We start from the raw sequence: 18,989 nt of genomic DNA, 5'->3' as shown, positions 1-18,989 counted from the left end.
GTGTTACCCCCAGTATCCCCTGTACATGGTGTATATACAGGGGTATAAAATGGGGGGCTATGTGTTACCCCCAGTATCCCCTGTACATGGTGTATATACAGGGGTATAATATGGGGGGCTATGTGTTACCCCCAGTATCCCCTGTACATGGTGTATATACAGGGGTATAATATGGGGGGCTATGTGTTACCCCCAGTATCCCCTGTACATGGTGTATATACAGGGGTATAATATGGGGGCTATGTGTTACCCCCAGTATCCCCTGTACATTGTGTATATACAGGGGTATAATATGGGGGGGCTATGTGTTACCCCCAGTATCCCCTGTACATGGTGTATATACAGGGGTATAATATGGGGGGGGGGCTATGTGTTACCCCCAGTATCCCCTGTACATGGTGTATATAGAGGGGTATAATATGGGGGGGGCTGTGTGTTACCCCCAGTATCCCCTGTACATGGTGTATATAGAGGGGTATAATATGGGGGGCTATGTGTTACCCCAAGTATCCCCTGTACATGGTGTATATACAGGGGTATAATATGGGGGGCTATGTGTTACCCCAAGTATCCCCTGTACATGGTGTATATACAGGGGTATAATATGGGGGGCTATGTGTTACCCCCAGTATCCCCTGTACATGGTGTATATACAGGGGTATAATATGGGGGGGCTATGTGTTACCCCCAGTATTCCCTGTACATGGTGTATATACAGGGGTATAATATGGGGGGCTATGTGTTACCCCCAGTATCCCCTGTACATGGTGTATATACAGGGGTATAATATGGGGGGCTGTGCGTTACCCCCTCTTACACTGTATGTGATGTGTATATTCCCCAGTATCCCCTGTACATGGTGTATATACAGGGGTATAATATGGGGGGGCTATGTGTTACCCCCAGTATCCCCTGTACATGGTGTATATACAGGGGTATAATATGGGGGGCTATGTGTTACCCCCAGTATCCCCTGTACATGGTGTATATAGAGGGGTATAATATGGGGGGCTATGTGTTACCCCCAGTATCCCCTGTACATGGTGTATATACAGGGGTATAATATGGGGGGGCTATGTGTTACCCCCAGTATCCCCTGTACATGGTGTATATACAGGGGTATAATATGGGGGGGCTATGTGTTACCCCCAGTATCCCCTGTACATGGTGTATATACAGGGGTATAATATGGGGGGCTATGTGTTACCCCCAGTATCCCCTGTACATGGTGTATATAGAGGGGTATAATATGGGGGGCTATGTGTTGACCCCAGTATCCCCTGTACATGGTGTATATACAGGGGTATAATATGGGGGGGCTATGTGTTACCCCCAGTATCCCCTGTACATGGTGTATATACAGGGGTATAATATGGGGGGCTATGTGTTACCCCCTGTACATGGTGTATATACAGGGGTATAATATGGGGGGGCTATGTGTTACCCCCAGTATCCCCTGTACATGGTGTATATACAGGGGTATAATATGGGGGGGGGCTATGTGTTACCCCCAGTATCCCCTGTACATGGTGTATATACAGGGGTATAATATGGGGGGCTATGTGTTACCCCCAGTATCCCCTGTACATGGTGTATATACAGGGGTATAATATGGGGGGCTATGTGTTACCCCCAGTATCCCCTGTACATGGTGTATATACAGGGGTATAATATGGGGGCTATGTGTTACCCCCAGTATCCCCTGTACATTGTGTATATACAGGGGTATAATATGGGGGGGCTATGTGTTACCCCCAGTATCCCCTGTACATGGTGTATATACAGGGGTATAATATGGGGGGGGGCTGTGTGTTACCCCCAGTATCCCCTGTACATGGTGTATATAGAGGGGTATAATATGGGGGGCTATGTGTTACCCCAAGTATCCCCTGTACATGGTGTATATACAGGGGTATAATATGGGGGGCTATGTGTTACCCCCAGTATCCCCTGTACATGGTGTATATACAGGGGTATAATATGGGGGGGCTATGTGTTACCCCCAGTATTCCCTGTACATGGTGTATATACAGGGGTATAATATGGGGGGGCTATGTGTTACCCCCAGTATCCCCTGTACATGGTGTATATAGAGGGGTATAATATGGGGGGGCTATGTGTTACCCCCAGTATCCCCTGTACATGGTGTATATAGAGGGGTATAATATGGGGGGCTGTGTGTTACCCCCAGTATCCCCTGTACATGGTGTATATACAGGGGTATAATATGGGGGAGCTATGTGTTACCCCCAGTATCCCCTGTACATGGTGTATATACAGGGGTATAATATGGGGGAGCTATGTGTTACCCCCAGTATCCCCTGTACATGGTGTATATACAGGGGTATAATATGGGGGGCTATGTGTTACCCCCAGTATCCCCTGTACATGGTGTATATAGAGGGGTATAATATGGGGGGCTATGTGTTGACCCCAGTATCCCCTGTACATGGTGTATATACAGGGGTATAATATGGGGGGGGCCATGTGTTACCCCCAGTATCCCCTGTACATGGTGTATATACAGGGGTATAATATGGGGGCCTATGTGTTACCCCCAGTATCCCCTGTACATGGTGTATATACAGGGGTATAATATGGGGGGGCTATGTGTTACCCCCAGTATCCCCTGTACATGGTGTATATACAGGGGTATAATATGGGGGGGGGCTATGTGTTACCCCCAGTATCCCCTGTACATGGTGTATATAGAGGGGTATAATATGGGGGGCTATGTGTTACCCCCAGTATCCCCTGTACATGGTGTATATACAGGGGTATAATATGGGGGGCTATGTGTTACCCCCAGTATCCCCTGTACATGGTGTATATACAGGGGTATAATATGGGGGGCTATGTGTTACCCCCAGTATCCCCTGTACATGGTGTATATACAGGGGTATAATATGGGGGGGCTGTGTGTTACCCCCAGTATCCCCTGTACATGGTGTATATACAGGGGTATAATATGGGGGGCTATGTGTTACCCCCAGTATCCCCTGTACATGGTGTATATAGAGGGGTATAATATGGGGGGCTATGTGTTACCCCCAGTATCCCCTGTACATGGTGTATATACAGGGGTATAATATGGGGGGCTATGTGTTACCCCCAGCATCCCCTGTACATGGTGTATATACAGGGGTATAATATGGGGGGCTATGTGTTACCCCCAGTATCCCCTGTACATGGTGTATATACAGGGGTATAATATGGGGGGGGGGGCTATGTGTTACCCCCAGTATCCCCTGTACATGGTGTATATACAGGGGTATAATATGGGGGGCTATGTGTTACCCCCAGTATCCCCTGTACATGGTGTATATAGAGGGGTATAATATGGGGGGCTGTGTGTTACCCCCAGTATCCCCTGTACATGGTGTATATACAGGGGTATAATATGGGGGGGCTATGTGTTACCCCCAGTATCCCCTGTACATGGTGTCTGTACATGGTGTATATACAGGGGTATATGTTACCCCCTCTTACACAGTATGTGATGTGTATATCCCCCAGTGTACAGTGTCTATAATGCAGCCTGATACATAAATAATCTATACTTATACTGGAGTGACGGTGCAGCAATGATGGGGGTGGTAGTACTCACTGGAGGTGATGATGCGGGTGGTAGTACTCACTGGAGGTGATGATGCGGGTGGTAGTACTCACTGGAGGTGATGATGGGGGTGGTAGTACTCACTGGAGGTGATGATGGGGGTGGTAGTACTCACTGGAGGTGATGATGGGGGTGGTAGTACTCACTGGAGGTGATGATGGGGGTGGTAGTACTCACTGGAGGTGATGATGGGGGTGGTAGTACTCACTGGAGGTGATGATGGGGGTGGTAGTACTCACTGGAGGTGATGATGGGGGTGGTAGTACTCACTGGAGGTGATGATGGGGGTGGTAGTACTCACTGGAGGTGATGATGGGGGTGGTAGTACTCACTGGAGGTGATGATGGGGGTGGTAGTACTCACTGGAGGTGATGATGGGGGTGGTAGTACTCACTGGAGGTGATGATGGGGGTGGTAGTACTCACTGGAGGTGATGATGGGGGTGGTAGTACTCACTGGAGGTAATGATGGGGGTGGTAGTACTCACTGGAGGTGATGATGGGGTGGTAATACTCACTGGAGGTGATGATGGGGGTGGTAATACTCACTGGAGGTGATGATGGGGGTGGTAGTACTCACTGGAGGTGATGATGGGGGTGGTAGTACTCACTGGAGGTGATGATGGGGGTGGTAGTACTCACTGGAGGTGATGATGGGGGTGGTAGTACTCACTGGAGGTGATGATGGGGGTGGTAGTACTCACTGGAGGTGATGATGGGGGTGGTAGTACTCACTGGAGGTGATGATGGGGGTGGTAGTACTCACTGGAGGTGATGATGGGGGTGGTAGTACTCACTGGAGGTGATGATGGGGGTGGTAGTACTCACTGGAGGTGATGATGGGGGTGGTAGTACTCACTGGAGGTGATGATGGGGGTGGTAGTACTCACTGGAGGTGATGATGGGGGTGGTAGTACTCACTGGAGGTGATGATGGGGGTGGTAGTACTCACTGGAGGTGATGATGGGGGTGGTAGTACTCACTGGAGGTGATGATGGGGGTGGTAGTACTCACTGGAGGTGATGATGGGGGTGGTAGTACTCACTGGAGGTGATGATGGGGGTGGTAGTACTCACTGGAGGTGATGATGGGGGTGGTAATACTCACTGGAGGTGATGATGGGGGTGGTAGTACTCACTGGAGGTGTATTATGACATCATCGATGTGGGATATTTGCAGCTTGTCCTTCAGGACCTGCAGCTCGTCCTCTATCCTGGAGCCGGTGGAGAGAGATGAGAGCGGCCTGTGATGGGGGACACGGGGGCATGAGTGCAGGAAGTAACGGGGGTCCCGAGCACAAATTACTGCAGGAGTGACAGGATGGCCCGGGCTCCTCCATGTCCCCAATGTCCCGAGTTCCCAGGTCTGGGCCCATATTACTGACCTCCTGATACTCACCGCTCAACTAAATCCTTGCACCCCGATGAGGGGCGACTCCGGCCACTTCCCCGGGATCCTGCTCTGCTCTCCGGGCGTCCCGTCCCCATCACGAAGTTCACCACCCGAGGATTGTATTTACACAGAGCCGCGTCCTCGTCCCTGTGGTGGGAACACAAACCTAACCATCAGCATTATATACAGGTGTGTGATGTATATGCGGGGGGATATATATACAGGTGTGTGATGTATATGTGGGGGGGATATATATATACAGGTGTGTGATGTATATGTGGGGGGGATATATATATATACAGGTGTGTGATGTATATGTGGAGGGATATATATATATATATATATATATATATATATATATATATACAGGTGTGTGATGTATATGTGGGGGGGATATATATATATATACAGGTGTGTGATGTATATGTGGGGGGATATATATACAGGTGTGTGATGTATATGTGGGGGGGATATATATATACAGGTGTGTGATGTATATGTGGGGGGGATATATATATACAGGTGTGTGATGTATATGTGGGGGGATATATATACAGGTGTGTGATGTATATGTGGGGGGGATATATATATATATACAGGTGTGTGATGTATATGTGGGGGGGGATATATATATATACAGGTGTGTGATGTATATGTGGGGGGATATATATATACAGGTGTGTGATGTATATGTGGGGGATATATATATATATACAGGTGTGTGATGTATATGTGGGGGGATATATATATACGTGTGTGATGTATATGTGGGAGGGATATATATACAGGTGTGTGATGTATATGTGGGGGATATATATACAGGTGTGTGATGTATATGTGAGGGGGATATATATACAGGTGTGTGATGTATATGTGGGGGGATATATATACAGGTGTGTGATGTATATGTGGGGGGATATATATATACAGGTGTGTGATGTATATGTGGGAGGGATATATATACAGGTGTGTGATGTATATGTGGGGGATATATATATATATACAGGTGTGTGATGTATATGTGGGGGGGGATATATATACAGGTGTGTGATGTATATGTGGGGATATATATACAGGTGTGTGATGTATATGTGGGGGGGATATATATATACAGGTGTGTGATGTATATGTGGGGGGGATATATATATACAGGTGTGTGATGTATATGTGGGGGGGATATATATATACAGGAGTGTGATGTATATGTGGGGGGATATATATATATACAGGTGTGTGATGTATATGTGGGGGGATATATATATACAGGTGTGTGATGTATATGTGGGGGGATATATATATACAGGTGTGTGATGTATATGTGGGGGGATATATATATACAGGTGTGTGATGTATATGTGGGGGGGATATATATACAGGTGTGTGATGTATATGTGGGGGGGATATATATACAGGTGTGTGATGTATATGTGGGGGGATATATATACAGGTGTGTGATGTATATGTGGGGGGGATATATATACAGGTGTGTGATGTATATGTGGGGGGATATATATATACAGGTGTGTGATGTATATGTGGGAGGGATATATATACAGGTGTGTGATGTATATGTGGGGGGGATATATATACAGGTGTGTGATGTATATGTGGGGGATATATATATACAGGTGTGTGATGTATATGTGGGAGGGATATATATACAGGTGTGTGATGTATATGTGGGGGGGATATATATACAGGTGTGTGATGTATATGTGGGGGATATATATATATACAGGTGTGTGATGTATATGTGGGGGGGGATATATATACAGGTGTGTGATGTATATGTGGGGATATATATACAGGTGTGTGATGTATATGTGGGGGGATATATATATACAGGTGTGTGATGTATATGTGGGGGGGATATATATATACAGGTGTGTGATGTATATGTGGGGGGATATATATACAGGTGTGTGATGTATATGCGGGGGGATATATATACAGGTGTGTGATGTATATGTGGGGGGATATATATATACACGTGTGTGATGTATATGTGGGGGGATATATATACAGGTGTGTGATGTATATGTGGGGGGATATATATACAGGTGTGTGATGTATATGTGGGGGGATATATATACAGGTGTGTGATGTATATGTGGGGGGGATATATATACAGGTGTGTGATGTATATGTGGGGATATATATACAGGTGTGTGATGTATATGTGGGGGGGATATATATATACAGGTGTGTGATGTATATGTGGGGGGATATATATACAGGTGTATGATGTATATGTGGGGATATATATACAGGTGTGTGATGTATATGTGGGGGGGATATATATATACAGGTGTGTGATGTATATGTGGGGGGATATATATATACAGGTGTGTGATGTATATGTGGGGGGGATATATATACAGGTGTGTGATGTATATGTGGGGGGGATATATATATACAGGTGTGTGATGTATATGTGGGGGGGATATATATATACAGGTGTGTGATGTATATGTGGGGGGATATATATACAGGTGTATGATGTATATGTGGGGATATATATACAGGTGTGTGATGTATATGTGGGGGGGATATATATATACAGGTGTGTGATGTATATGTGGGGGGATATATATATACAGGTGTGTGATGTATATGTGGGGGGGATATATATACAGGTGTGTGATGTATATGTGGGGGGGATATATATATACAGGTGTGTGATGTATATGTGGGGGGGATATATATATACAGGTGTGTGATGTATATGTGGGGGGGATATATATACAGGTGTGTGATGTATATCATAGTATAGTATCATAGTATAAAAGGCTGGAAAAAGACACAAGTCCATCAAGTCCAACCTTTAAGAATTAAATAAATGTTTTATCCCCATAACCTGTGATATTTTTTCTCTCCAGAATGACATCCAGGCCTCTCTTGAACATGTACATAGAGTCCGCCATAACAACCTCCTGCGGCAGAGAGTTCCATAGTCTCACTGCTCGTACAGTAAAGAACCTTTGGCTATGGTGATGGTAGAATCGCCTCTCCTCTAGGCGTAGAGGATGCCCCCTGTCTATGGTGATGGTAGAACCTCCTCTCCTCTAGGCGCAGAGGATGCCCCCTGTCTATGGTGATGGTAGAACCTCCTCTCCTCTAGGTGTAGAGGATGCCCCCTGTATATGGTGATGGTAGAACCTCCCCTCCTCTAGGCGTAGAGGATGCCCCCTTGTCCTGGTCACAGGCCGAGGTATAAAAAGATCTTTGGAGAGATCCTTGTACTGTCCGTTCAGGTATTTGTACATTGTAATGAGGTCTCCCCTCAGTCGTCTTTTTTCTAAACTGAATAATCCCAAATTTTGTAATCTGTCATTGTATTCTAGTCCCCCCATTCCCCTAATAATCCTGGTTGCTCTCCTCTGCACCCGTTCCAGCTCTACTATATCCTTTTTATACACTGGTGCCCAAAACTGTACACAATATTCCATGTGTGGTCTGACCAGGGATTTGTATAAGGGCAAAACTTTATCATGAGAATCTATTCCTCTCTTGATACATCCCATAATTTTATTCGCTTTAGCAGCAGCCGCCTGGCTCTGGTCACTAAAATTAAGTTTACCATCCACCAATACCCCCAAGTCCTTTTCAGCTTCAGTTTTACTAAGTAATTGACCGTTTAGAACATAATTATACTTTTTGTTTCCATGGCCCAAGTGCATAACTTTACATTTATCTACATTAAACCTCATCAACCATTTCTCTGCCCACTCCTCAAGCTTCCACAAATCCCTCTGTAATGCTAAACTATCGACCTCAGTATTTATTACGTTACACAGCTTAGTATCATCTGCAAATATTGAAACTTGACTGTGTAAACCCACTACAAGGTCATTAATAAAAATATTAAAAAGAAGTGGCCCCAATACTGACCCCTGTGGCACTCCACTGGTAACATCAACCCAATCTGAGAATGTGCCATTAATGACCACCCTCTGTTTTCTATCACTAAGCCAATTACTTACCCAAATACACAGATTTTCTCCTATTCCCAGCAGTCTCATTTTATATACCAACCTTTTATGTGGCACGGTGTCAAATGCCTTTGAGAAGTCCAGATATACAACATCCACAGGGCCCCCCAGATCCAGTCTTGAACTTACCTCCTCGTAGAAACCAATCAGATTAGTCTGACAGGACCGATCTCTCATAAACCCATGCTGACGCTGGGTTATAAGGTTGTGCACAGTGAGATACTCCAGGATAGCATCTCTAATAAACCCCTCAAATATTTTCCCCACCACAGCAGTTAGACTCACGGGTCTGTAGTTTCCAGGATCGCTATTTGATCCTTTTTTGTAAATTGGTACCACATTTGCTATGCGCCATTCCTGTGGAACATAACCAGTCCTCAGTGAATCTTCAAATATTAAAAATAACGGTCTGTCTATCACCGTACATAATTCATGCAGAACCCGGGGGTGTATGCCATCTGGCCCAGGTGATTTATCTATCTTAGTGGATGCGAGGCGGCGTCGTACCTCTTCCTGGGTTAAACTGTTGACATTATAAAAAGAATTTACATTATTCCTCATTGTGTCTTCCACCAGGGGATTTTCCTGGGTAAAGACAGTCGAGAAGGTGACATTCAGTAGATTGGCCCTTTCCTCATCTCCTTCCACCATTAACCCCATGTTATTTCTAAGGGGACCCACACTCTCTGTTTTTAGTTTCTTATCATTTATATACTTGAAAAATAATTTGGGATTATTTTTGCTCTCCCTGGCAATATTTCTCTCAGTCTCTATTTTTGCGGCCTTTATCTGCTTTTTACAGGATTTATTTTTCTCTCTATAATCCTGTAATGCCTCATCGCTACCTTCACGTTTTAGCACCTTAAACGCTTTATCTTTCTCGCTTATTGCTTTCCTTACAAGACTAGTTAGCCACATTGGCTTTTTCTTGTTCCTCTTATGCTTTTTCCCATAAGGTATGTGTTTCTCACAGGACTTTTTCAGAATATATGAGAAAAAGTCCCATTTTTGGGGGGGCTTTTGTCTTTGAGAACATTATCCCAGTCTATGCCTTTAAGGTCTTCCCTTAGTTGCTGAAAATTTGCCCTCCTGAAGTTTAGAGTGTTGGTTGTCCCTTCACTAACGCTCTTAGTAAGGTGTAATACAAAATCAATGATATTATGATCACTATTACCCAGGTTCCCCCCAACCTGTAGTTTTGTATACAAAGGGGGGCTGGAATGAGATTGGGGAATAAGGACAAAAGGAATACGGACAGGGAAAACCATATAAAGTGCATGTACACAAATGCCAGAAGCCTCACAAACACAATGGAGGAACTGAAACTCTTGATGTTGGAACGGAAATCTGATATAGTGGGAATCAGCGAGACATGGCTGGACAGTAGCTATGACTGGGCTGTTACTATAGATGGTTATAGTCTTTTTAGAAAGGATCGTATAAATAGACAAGGGGGAGGGGTTTGTTTATATGTGAATTCTCGCCTCAAGCCCGTCCTGCGAGATGACATCAGTAACGCAAATGTGGAGTCCCTATGGGTGGAGATAAGGGGAGGGAAAAAGAATAATAAAATATTACTAGGGGTTTGTTATAAGGCTCCAAATATAATGGAGGCAGCAGAGGAAATGCTGATAAGTGAAATGGATGCGGCTTCAAAGCATGGTGAAGTACTTATCATGGGGGACTTCAATTACCCAGATATTGACTGGGGGGCAGAAACCTGCAGGTCCTTCAAAGGTAGCAGGTTCTTGTCAACAACAAAAGACAATTACCTGTCGCAACTAGTCCTGGAGCCAACAAGAGGGGGGGCACTGCTGGACCTTATCCTTACCAACAGACCTGATAGGGTTTCAAAACTACAGGTTGGGGGGAACCTGGGTAATAGTGATCATAATATCATTGATTTTGTATTACACCTTACTAAGAGCGTTAGTGAAGGGGCAACCAACACTCTAAACTTCAGGAGGGCAAATTTTCAGCAACTAAGGGAAGACCTTAAAGGCATAGACTGGGATAATGTTCTCAAAGACAAAAGCCCCCCCAAAAATGGGACTTTTTCTCATATATTCTGAAAAAGTCCTGTGAGAAACACATACCTTATGGGAAAAAGCATAAGAGGAACAAGAAAAAGCCAATGTGGCTAACTAGTCTTGTAAGGAAAGCAATAAGCGAGAAAGATAAAGCGTTTAAGGTGCTAAAACGTGAAGGTAGCGATGAGGCATTACAGGATTATAGAGAGAAAAATAAATCCTGTAAAAAGCAGATAAAGGCCGCAAAAATAGAGACTGAGAGAAATATTGCCAGGGAGAGCAAAAATAATCCCAAATTATTTTTCAAGTATATAAATGATAAGAAACTAAAAACAGAGAGTGTGGGTCCCCTTAGAAATAACATGGGGTTAATGGTGGAAGGAGATGAGGAAAGGACCAATCTACTGAATGTCGCCTTCTCAACTGTCTTTACCCAGGAAAATCCCCTGGTGGAAGACACAATGAGGAATAATGTTAATTCTTTTTATAATGTCAACAGTTTAACCCAGGAAGAGGTACGACGCCGCCTCGCAACCACTAAGATAGATAAATCACCTGGGCCAGATGGCATACACCCCCGGGTTCTGCATGAATTATGTACGGTGATAGACAGACCGTTATTTTTAATATTTGAAGATTCACTGAGGACTGGTTATGTTCCACAGGAATGGCGCATAGCAAATGTGGTACCAATATACAAAAAAGGATCAAATAGCGATCCTGGAAACTACAGACCCTTGAGTCTAACTGCTGTGGTGGGGAAAATATTTGAGGGGTTTATTAGAGATGCTATCCTGGAGTATCTCACTGTGCACAACCTTATAACCCAGCGTCAGCATGGGTTTATGAGAGATCGGTCCTGTCAGACTAATCTGATTGGTTTCTACGAGGAGGTAAGTTCCAGACTGGATCTGGGGGACGCTGTGGATGTTGTATATCTGGACTTCTCAAAGGCATTTGACACCGTGCCACATAAAAGGTTGGTATATAAAATGAGACTGCTGGGAATAGGAGAAAATCTGTGTATTTGGGTAAGTAATTGGCTTAGTAATAGAAAACTGAGGGTGGTCATTAATGGCACATTCTCAGATTGGGTTGATGTTACCAGTGGAGTGCCACAGGGGTCAGTATTGGGGCCACTTCTTTTTAATATTTTTATTAATGACCTGGTAGTGGGTTTACACAGTCAAGTTTCAATATTTGCAGATGATACTAAGCTGTGTAAAGTAATTAATACTGAGGTCGATAGTTTAGCATTACAGAGGGATTTGTGGAAGCTTGAGGAGTGGGCAGAGAAATTGTTGATGAGGTTTAATGTAGATAAATGTAAAGTTATGCACTTGGGCCATGGAAACAAAAAGTATAATTATGTTCTAAACGGTCAATTACTTAGTAAAACTGGAGCTGAAAAGGACTTGGGGGTATTGGTGGATGGTAAACTTAATTTTAGTGACCAGAGCCAGGCGGCTGCTGCTAAAGCAAATAAAATAATGGGATGTATCAAGAGAGGAATAGATTCTCATGATAAAGACATAGTTTTGCCCTGGTCAGACCACACATGGAATATTGTGTACAGTTTTGGGCACCAGTGTATAAAAAGGATATAGTAGAACTGGAACGGGGGCAGAGGAGAGCAACCAGGATTATTAGGGGAATGGGGGGGGGTATATATACAGGTGTATGATGTATATGTGGGGGGGAGGATATATATACAGGTGTGTGATGTATATGTGGGGTGTATATATACAGGTGTGTGATGTATATGTGGGGGGGGAGGATATATATACAGGTGTGTGATGTATATGTGGGGGGTATATATACAGGTGTATGATGTATATGTGGGGGGGAGGATATATATACAGGTGTGTGATGTATATGTGGGGTGTATATATACAGGTGTGTGATGTATATGTGAGGGGGATATATATATACACAGGTGTGTGATGTATATGTGGGGGATATATATACAGGTGTGTGATGTATATGTGGGGTGTATATATACAGGTGTGTGATGTATATGTGGGGGGATATATATATACAGGTGTGTGATGTATATGTGGGGGGATATATATATACAGGTGTGTGATGTATATGTGGGGGGATATATATACAGGTGTGTGATGTATATGTGAGGGGGATATATATACAGGTGTGTGATGTATATGTGGGGGGATATATATACAGGTGTGTGATGTATATGTGGGGGGATATATATATATACAGGTGTGTGATGTATATGTGGGGGGGTATATATACAGGTGTGTGATGTATAAATGGGGGGATATATATATATAGGTCTGTGATGTATATGTGGGGGGATATATATATACAGGTGTGTGATGTATATGTGGGGGGATATATATATACAGGTGTGTGATGTATATGTGGGGGGATATATATATACACAGGTGTAGGATGTATATGTGGGGGGATATATATACAGGTGTGTGATGTATATGTGGGGGGATATATATATACACAGGTGTATGATGTATATGTGGGAGTATATATACAGGTGTGTGATGTATATGTAGGGGATATATATACAGGTGTGTGATGTATATGTGGGGGGATATATATACAGGTGTGTGATGTATATGTGGGGGGATATATATACAGGTGTGTGATGTATATGTGGGGGGATATATATACAGGTGTGTGATGTATATGTGGGGGTATATATACAGGTGTGTGATGTATATGTAGGGGATATATATACAGGTGTGTGATGTATATGTGGGGGGGGATATATACAGGTGTGTGATGTATATGTGGGGGGATATATATACAGGTGTGTGATGTATATGTGGGGGTATATATACAGGTGTGTGATGTATATGTAGGGGATATATATACAGGTGTGTGATGTATATGTGGGGGGGGATATATACAGGTGTGTGATGTATATGTGGGGGGATATATATACAGGTGTGTGATGTATATGTGGGGGGATATATATATATATTAGTACAGGCTGGTAATTTACCGGTAAAGAGGATAAGGAGATCAGAGGAGATTGTGCAGGGCCGATCAGTGACACATAAAACGCTTTACAGATTACCCACTAATGTCATTACCCAAACCCCTGGTGGCCCCTCTCCAACAAGCTCCAGGCGTCCTGCCCCCCTCCCCAAGTCAGGGGGTCCTCTCTACACCTCTGGGGGGGTTCCATCTCTCATGGGGGGTCCTCTCCAAGCCACTGGGGGAAGTCCCATCTTTCAGGGGTCCTCTCTATGGGTCGGTCCCATCTCTCATGGAGGGTCCCAATAGGGTCCTATTGTCTTTGCTGTATTCTTCCTGAACACAATGGTCCGGTTAATTGATTTATGGTTTTCTTTCACCCATAAACAAAGGCTGGGGGGGGGGGGGGGGGCTCTGATGGGGGAGGAATTGTTTCTTATAATTTGGGTTTCTTGGCGGCAGAAGACGAGCAGAGAATTTATTATTCTGCGGGACACGACATTCCCACCAATTACATAGAAAGCAGACAGGGCAGGACTCCTACATGTAACTATGGGGGGACCCCCAGGGGGGTCTCCTGTACAGGGATGGGGGTGACGTCATCAGACAGCAGTAAAGTCCTGGACAAAGGCACAAGAGACAAAGGCGTGGGAGGTACGGCATGCCTCGCGCCTCAGTCCAGTTGCTATGAAATACAACATTTGTTAACTATAGTATTGGAAAGGGCCATTCCCAGTCATACGATACTGGCATGGCAGAGGACCTCGAAACTCCAGGACCACTGTACCCCCATTATGAGCGGGAGGGGTGTCAGGCCTTATCTCCATGTATTCTGTCACTGACCACACGTAGCGAGGGGTCAGCATTATCAGGGACCAAAGAGGACGAGTGACCCAGATACTCACAGTCCCTGCTGCCGAGCCTTCATCCTCACACTAAGGAGCAGCATGCGGATTTCCTGGGTTACCATGTCCTTAATTACTGGGGGGTCAGCCAGTATGGGGGGGCTCTGGATAGTGGACGGACAACTGGAACGGAGGTCTCTCCACAGCTCCAGGAGAACCTCAACCTGCAAGAACAGAGACCAAAATGATCACACCGGATACACACAGGGGTCAGCAGAGGCTGCGGACCACCCCGGACACAATGGGATTACACAGGGTACACACAGGGGTCAGCAGAGGCTGCGGACCACCCCGGACACAATGTGATCACACAGGATACACACAGGGGTCAGCAGAGGCTGCGGACCACCCCGGACACAATGGGATTACACAGGATACACACAGGGGTCAGCAGAGGCTGCGGACCACCCAGGACACAATGTGATCACACAGGATACACACAGGGGTCAGCAGAGGCTGCGGACCACCCAGGACACAATGTGATCACACAGGATACACACAGGGGTCAGCAGAGGCTGCGGACCACCCCGGACACAATGTGATCACACAGGATACACACAGGGGTCAGCAGAGGCTGCGGACCACCCCGGACACAATGTGATCACACAGGATACACACAGGGGTCAGCAGAGGCTGCGGACCACCCCGGACACAATGGGATTACACAGGGTACACACAGGGCTTAGCAATGGCTGCGGACCACCCCGGACACAATGTGATCACACCGGATACACACAGGGGTCAGCAGAGGCTGCGGACCACCCCGGACAAAATGTAATCACACCGGATACACACAGGGGTCATAAGAGGCTGCGGACCACCCCGGAAACAATGTAATCACACCGTATACACACAGGGGTGTGCAGAGGCTGCGGACCACGCAGGACACAATGGGATCACACAGGGGTCAGCAGAGGCTGCGGACCACCCCGGACACAATGTGAACACACCTGATACACACAGGGGTCAGCAGAGGCTGCGGACCACCCAGGACACAATGTGATCACACAGGGTACACACAAGGGTCAGCAGAGGCTGCGGACCACCCCGGACACAATGAGATCACACAGGATACACAGGGGTCAGCAGGGGCTGCGGACCACCCGGACACAATGTGATCACACCGGATACACACAGGGGTCAGCAGAGGCTGCGGACCACCCCGGACAAAATGTAATCACACCGGATACACACAGGGGTCAGAAGAGGCTGCGGACCACCCCGGAAACAATGTAATCACACCGGATACACACAGGGGTGTGCAGAGGCTGCGGACCACCCAGGACACAATGGGATCACACAGGGGTCAGCAGAGGCTGCGGACCACCCCGGACACAATGTGAACACACCGGATACACACAGGGGTCAGCAGAGGCTGCGGACCACCCAGGACACAATGTGATCACACAGGGTACACACAGGGGTCAGCAGAGGCTGCGGACCACCCAGGACACAATGTGATCACACAGGATACACACAGGGGTCAGCAGAGGCTGCGGACCACCCAGGACACAATGTGATCACACCGGATACACATAGTGGTCAGCAGAGGCTGCGGACCACCTGGGACACAATGAGATCACACAGGATACACACAGGGGTCAGCAGAGGCTGCGGACCACCCCAGACACAATGAGATCACACAGGATACACACAGGGGTCAGCAGAGGCTGCGGACCACCCAGGACACAATGAGATCACACAGGATACACACAGGGGTCAGCAGAGGCTGCGGACCACCCCAGACACAATGAGATCACACAGGATACACACAGGGGTCAGCAGGGGCTGCGGACCACCCCGGACACAATGTGATCACACAGGATACACACAGGGGTGAGCAGAGGCTGCGGACCACCCCAGACACAATGGGGGTCATTTATTAAGGGCCCGATTCGCGTTTTCCCGACGTGTTACCCGAATATTTCCGTTTTGCGCCGCTTGTACTTAAATTGCCCCGGGATTTTGGCGCACGCGATCGGATTGTGGCGCATCGGCGCTGGCATGCGCGCGACGGAAATCGGGGGGCGTGGCCGAACGAAAACCCGACGTATTCGGAAAAACCGCCGCATTTAAAAACCGAAAATGTGTCGCATAAGGACCGCTTACCTTCACCTGGTCCAGCTCGGTGCATTCCGGCGCGATGAGTTTACTTTCAGCGCAGCAGCGCCACCTGGTGGACGGCGGAAGAACTACCTTATTAAATCCCGGCCGGACCCGAATCCAGAGCGGAGAAGCCGCCGCTGGAACGCGAATGGACCGGGTAAGTAAATTTGCCCCAATGTGATCACACAGGATACACACAAGGGTGAGCAGAGGCTGCGGACCACCCCGGACACAATGTGATCACACCGGATACACACAGGGGTCAGCAGAGGCTGCGGACCACCCCGGACAAAATGTAATCACACCGGATACACACAGGGGTCAGAAGAGGCTGCGGACCACCCAGGACACAATGGGATCACACAGGATACACACAGGGGTCAGCAGAGGCTGCGGACCACCCCGGACACAATGTGATCACACAGGGTACACACAGGGGTCAGCAGAGGCTGCGGACCAACCAGGACACAATGTGATCACACAGGATACACACAGGGGTCAGCAGGGGCTGCGGACCACCCGGAAACAATGTAATCACACCGGATACACACAGGGGTCAGCAGAGGCTGCGGACCACCCAGGACACAATGGGATCACACAGGGGTCAGCAGAGGCTGCGGACCACCCCGGACACAATGTGAACACACCGGATACACACAGGGGTCAGCAGAGGCTGCGGACCACCCCGGACACAATGTGATCCCACAGGATACACACAGTGGTCAGCAGAGGCTGCGGACCACCCCAGACACAATGAGATCACACTGGATACACACAGGGGTCAGCAGGGGCTGCGGACCACCCCGGACACAATGGGGGTCATTTATTAAGGGCCCGATTCGCGTTTTCCCGACGTGTTACCCGAATATTTCCGTTTTGCGCCGCTTGTACTTAAATTGCCCCGGGATTTTGGCGCACGCGATCGGATTGTGGCGCATCGGCGCTGGCATGCGCGCGACGGATATCGGGGGGCGTGGCCGAACGAAAACCCGACGTATTCGGAAAAACCGCCGCATTTAAAAACCGAAAAAGTGTCGCTTGGTGACCGCTTACCTTCACTTGGTCCGAGGTGGTGAATTCCGGCGCGTGGAGATGATTTTCAGCGCAGCAGCGCCACCTGGTGGACGGCGGAGGAACTGCCTTCATGAATCCCGGCCGGACCCGAATCCAGAGCAGAGAACGCGCCGCTGGATCGCGAATGGGCCGGGTAAGTAAATTTGCCCCAATGTGATCACACAGGATACACACAGGGGTGAGCAGAGGCTGCGGACCACCCCAGACACAATGGGGGTAATTTACTAAGGGCCCGATTCGCGTTTTCCCGACGTGTTACCCGAATATTTCCGATTTGCGCCGCTTGTACATGAATTGCCCCGGGTTATTGGCGCACGCGATCGGATTGTGGCGCATCGGGGCCGGCATGCGCGCGACAGAAAATCGGGGGGGCGTGGCCGAACGAAAACCCGACGTATTCGGAAAAACCGCCGCATTTAAAAACCGAAAATGTGTCGCTTGGGGAGCGCTCACCTTCACCTTCTATGGGATGGTGCATTCCGGGGCGTTAAGATTATTTTCGGCGCTGCAGCGCCACCTGGTGGACGGCGGAGGAACTACCATCTTAAATCCCAGCCGGACCCGAATCCTGTGCAGAGAACGCGCCGCTGGATCGCGAATGGGCCGGGTAAGTAAATGTGCCCCAATGTGATCACACAGGATACACACAAGGGTGAGCAGAGGCTGCGGACCACCCCGGACACAATGGGGCACATTTACTTACCTGGTCCGTTCGCGATCCAGCGGCGCGTTCTCTGCGCTGGATTCGGGTCCGGCCGGGATTCATCAATGCAGTTCCTCCGCCGTCCACCAGGTGGCGCTGCTGCGCTGAAGTCCGCTGGAATGCCTCGAAATACACCGGCCTACCCAGGATGAAGGTGAGTGAAATTTTCGCGACACAATTTTTTTTTTTAAATGCGGCGGTTTTTCCGAAT

General features: G+C 47.3%; 1 protein-coding gene across 3 annotated transcripts in view; it reads right to left on the bottom strand.

Annotated features, from left to right (window-relative positions):
- Positions 1–18,989, bottom strand: part of CCDC24 (coiled-coil domain containing 24) — a 36,896-nt gene that overhangs the window by 9,409 nt on the left and 8,498 nt on the right. For 2 of the 3 annotated variants that reach the window (XM_072128023.1, XM_072128024.1), the window contains exons 3-5: positions 14,896–15,059; positions 5,014–5,154; positions 4,754–4,858 (exon numbers count right to left, since the gene is read on the bottom strand). In XM_072128023.1, the coding sequence (XP_071984124.1) occupies positions 4,754–4,858; positions 5,014–5,154; positions 14,896–15,059 (410 nt within the window). The remainder of the gene's footprint in view (positions 1–4,753; positions 4,859–5,013; positions 5,155–14,895; positions 15,060–18,989) is intronic. The other variant, XM_072128025.1, reaches the window with a different exon arrangement.

The sequence above is a fragment of the Engystomops pustulosus genome, chromosome 10 (assembly GCF_040894005.1).
Source record: "Engystomops pustulosus chromosome 10, aEngPut4.maternal, whole genome shotgun sequence".
In the NCBI taxonomy this organism is placed as follows: domain Eukaryota; kingdom Metazoa; phylum Chordata; class Amphibia; order Anura; family Leptodactylidae; genus Engystomops; species Engystomops pustulosus.
Note: the sequence above shows the minus strand (reverse complement) of the source record. Positions and strands in the feature narration are given on the sequence as shown.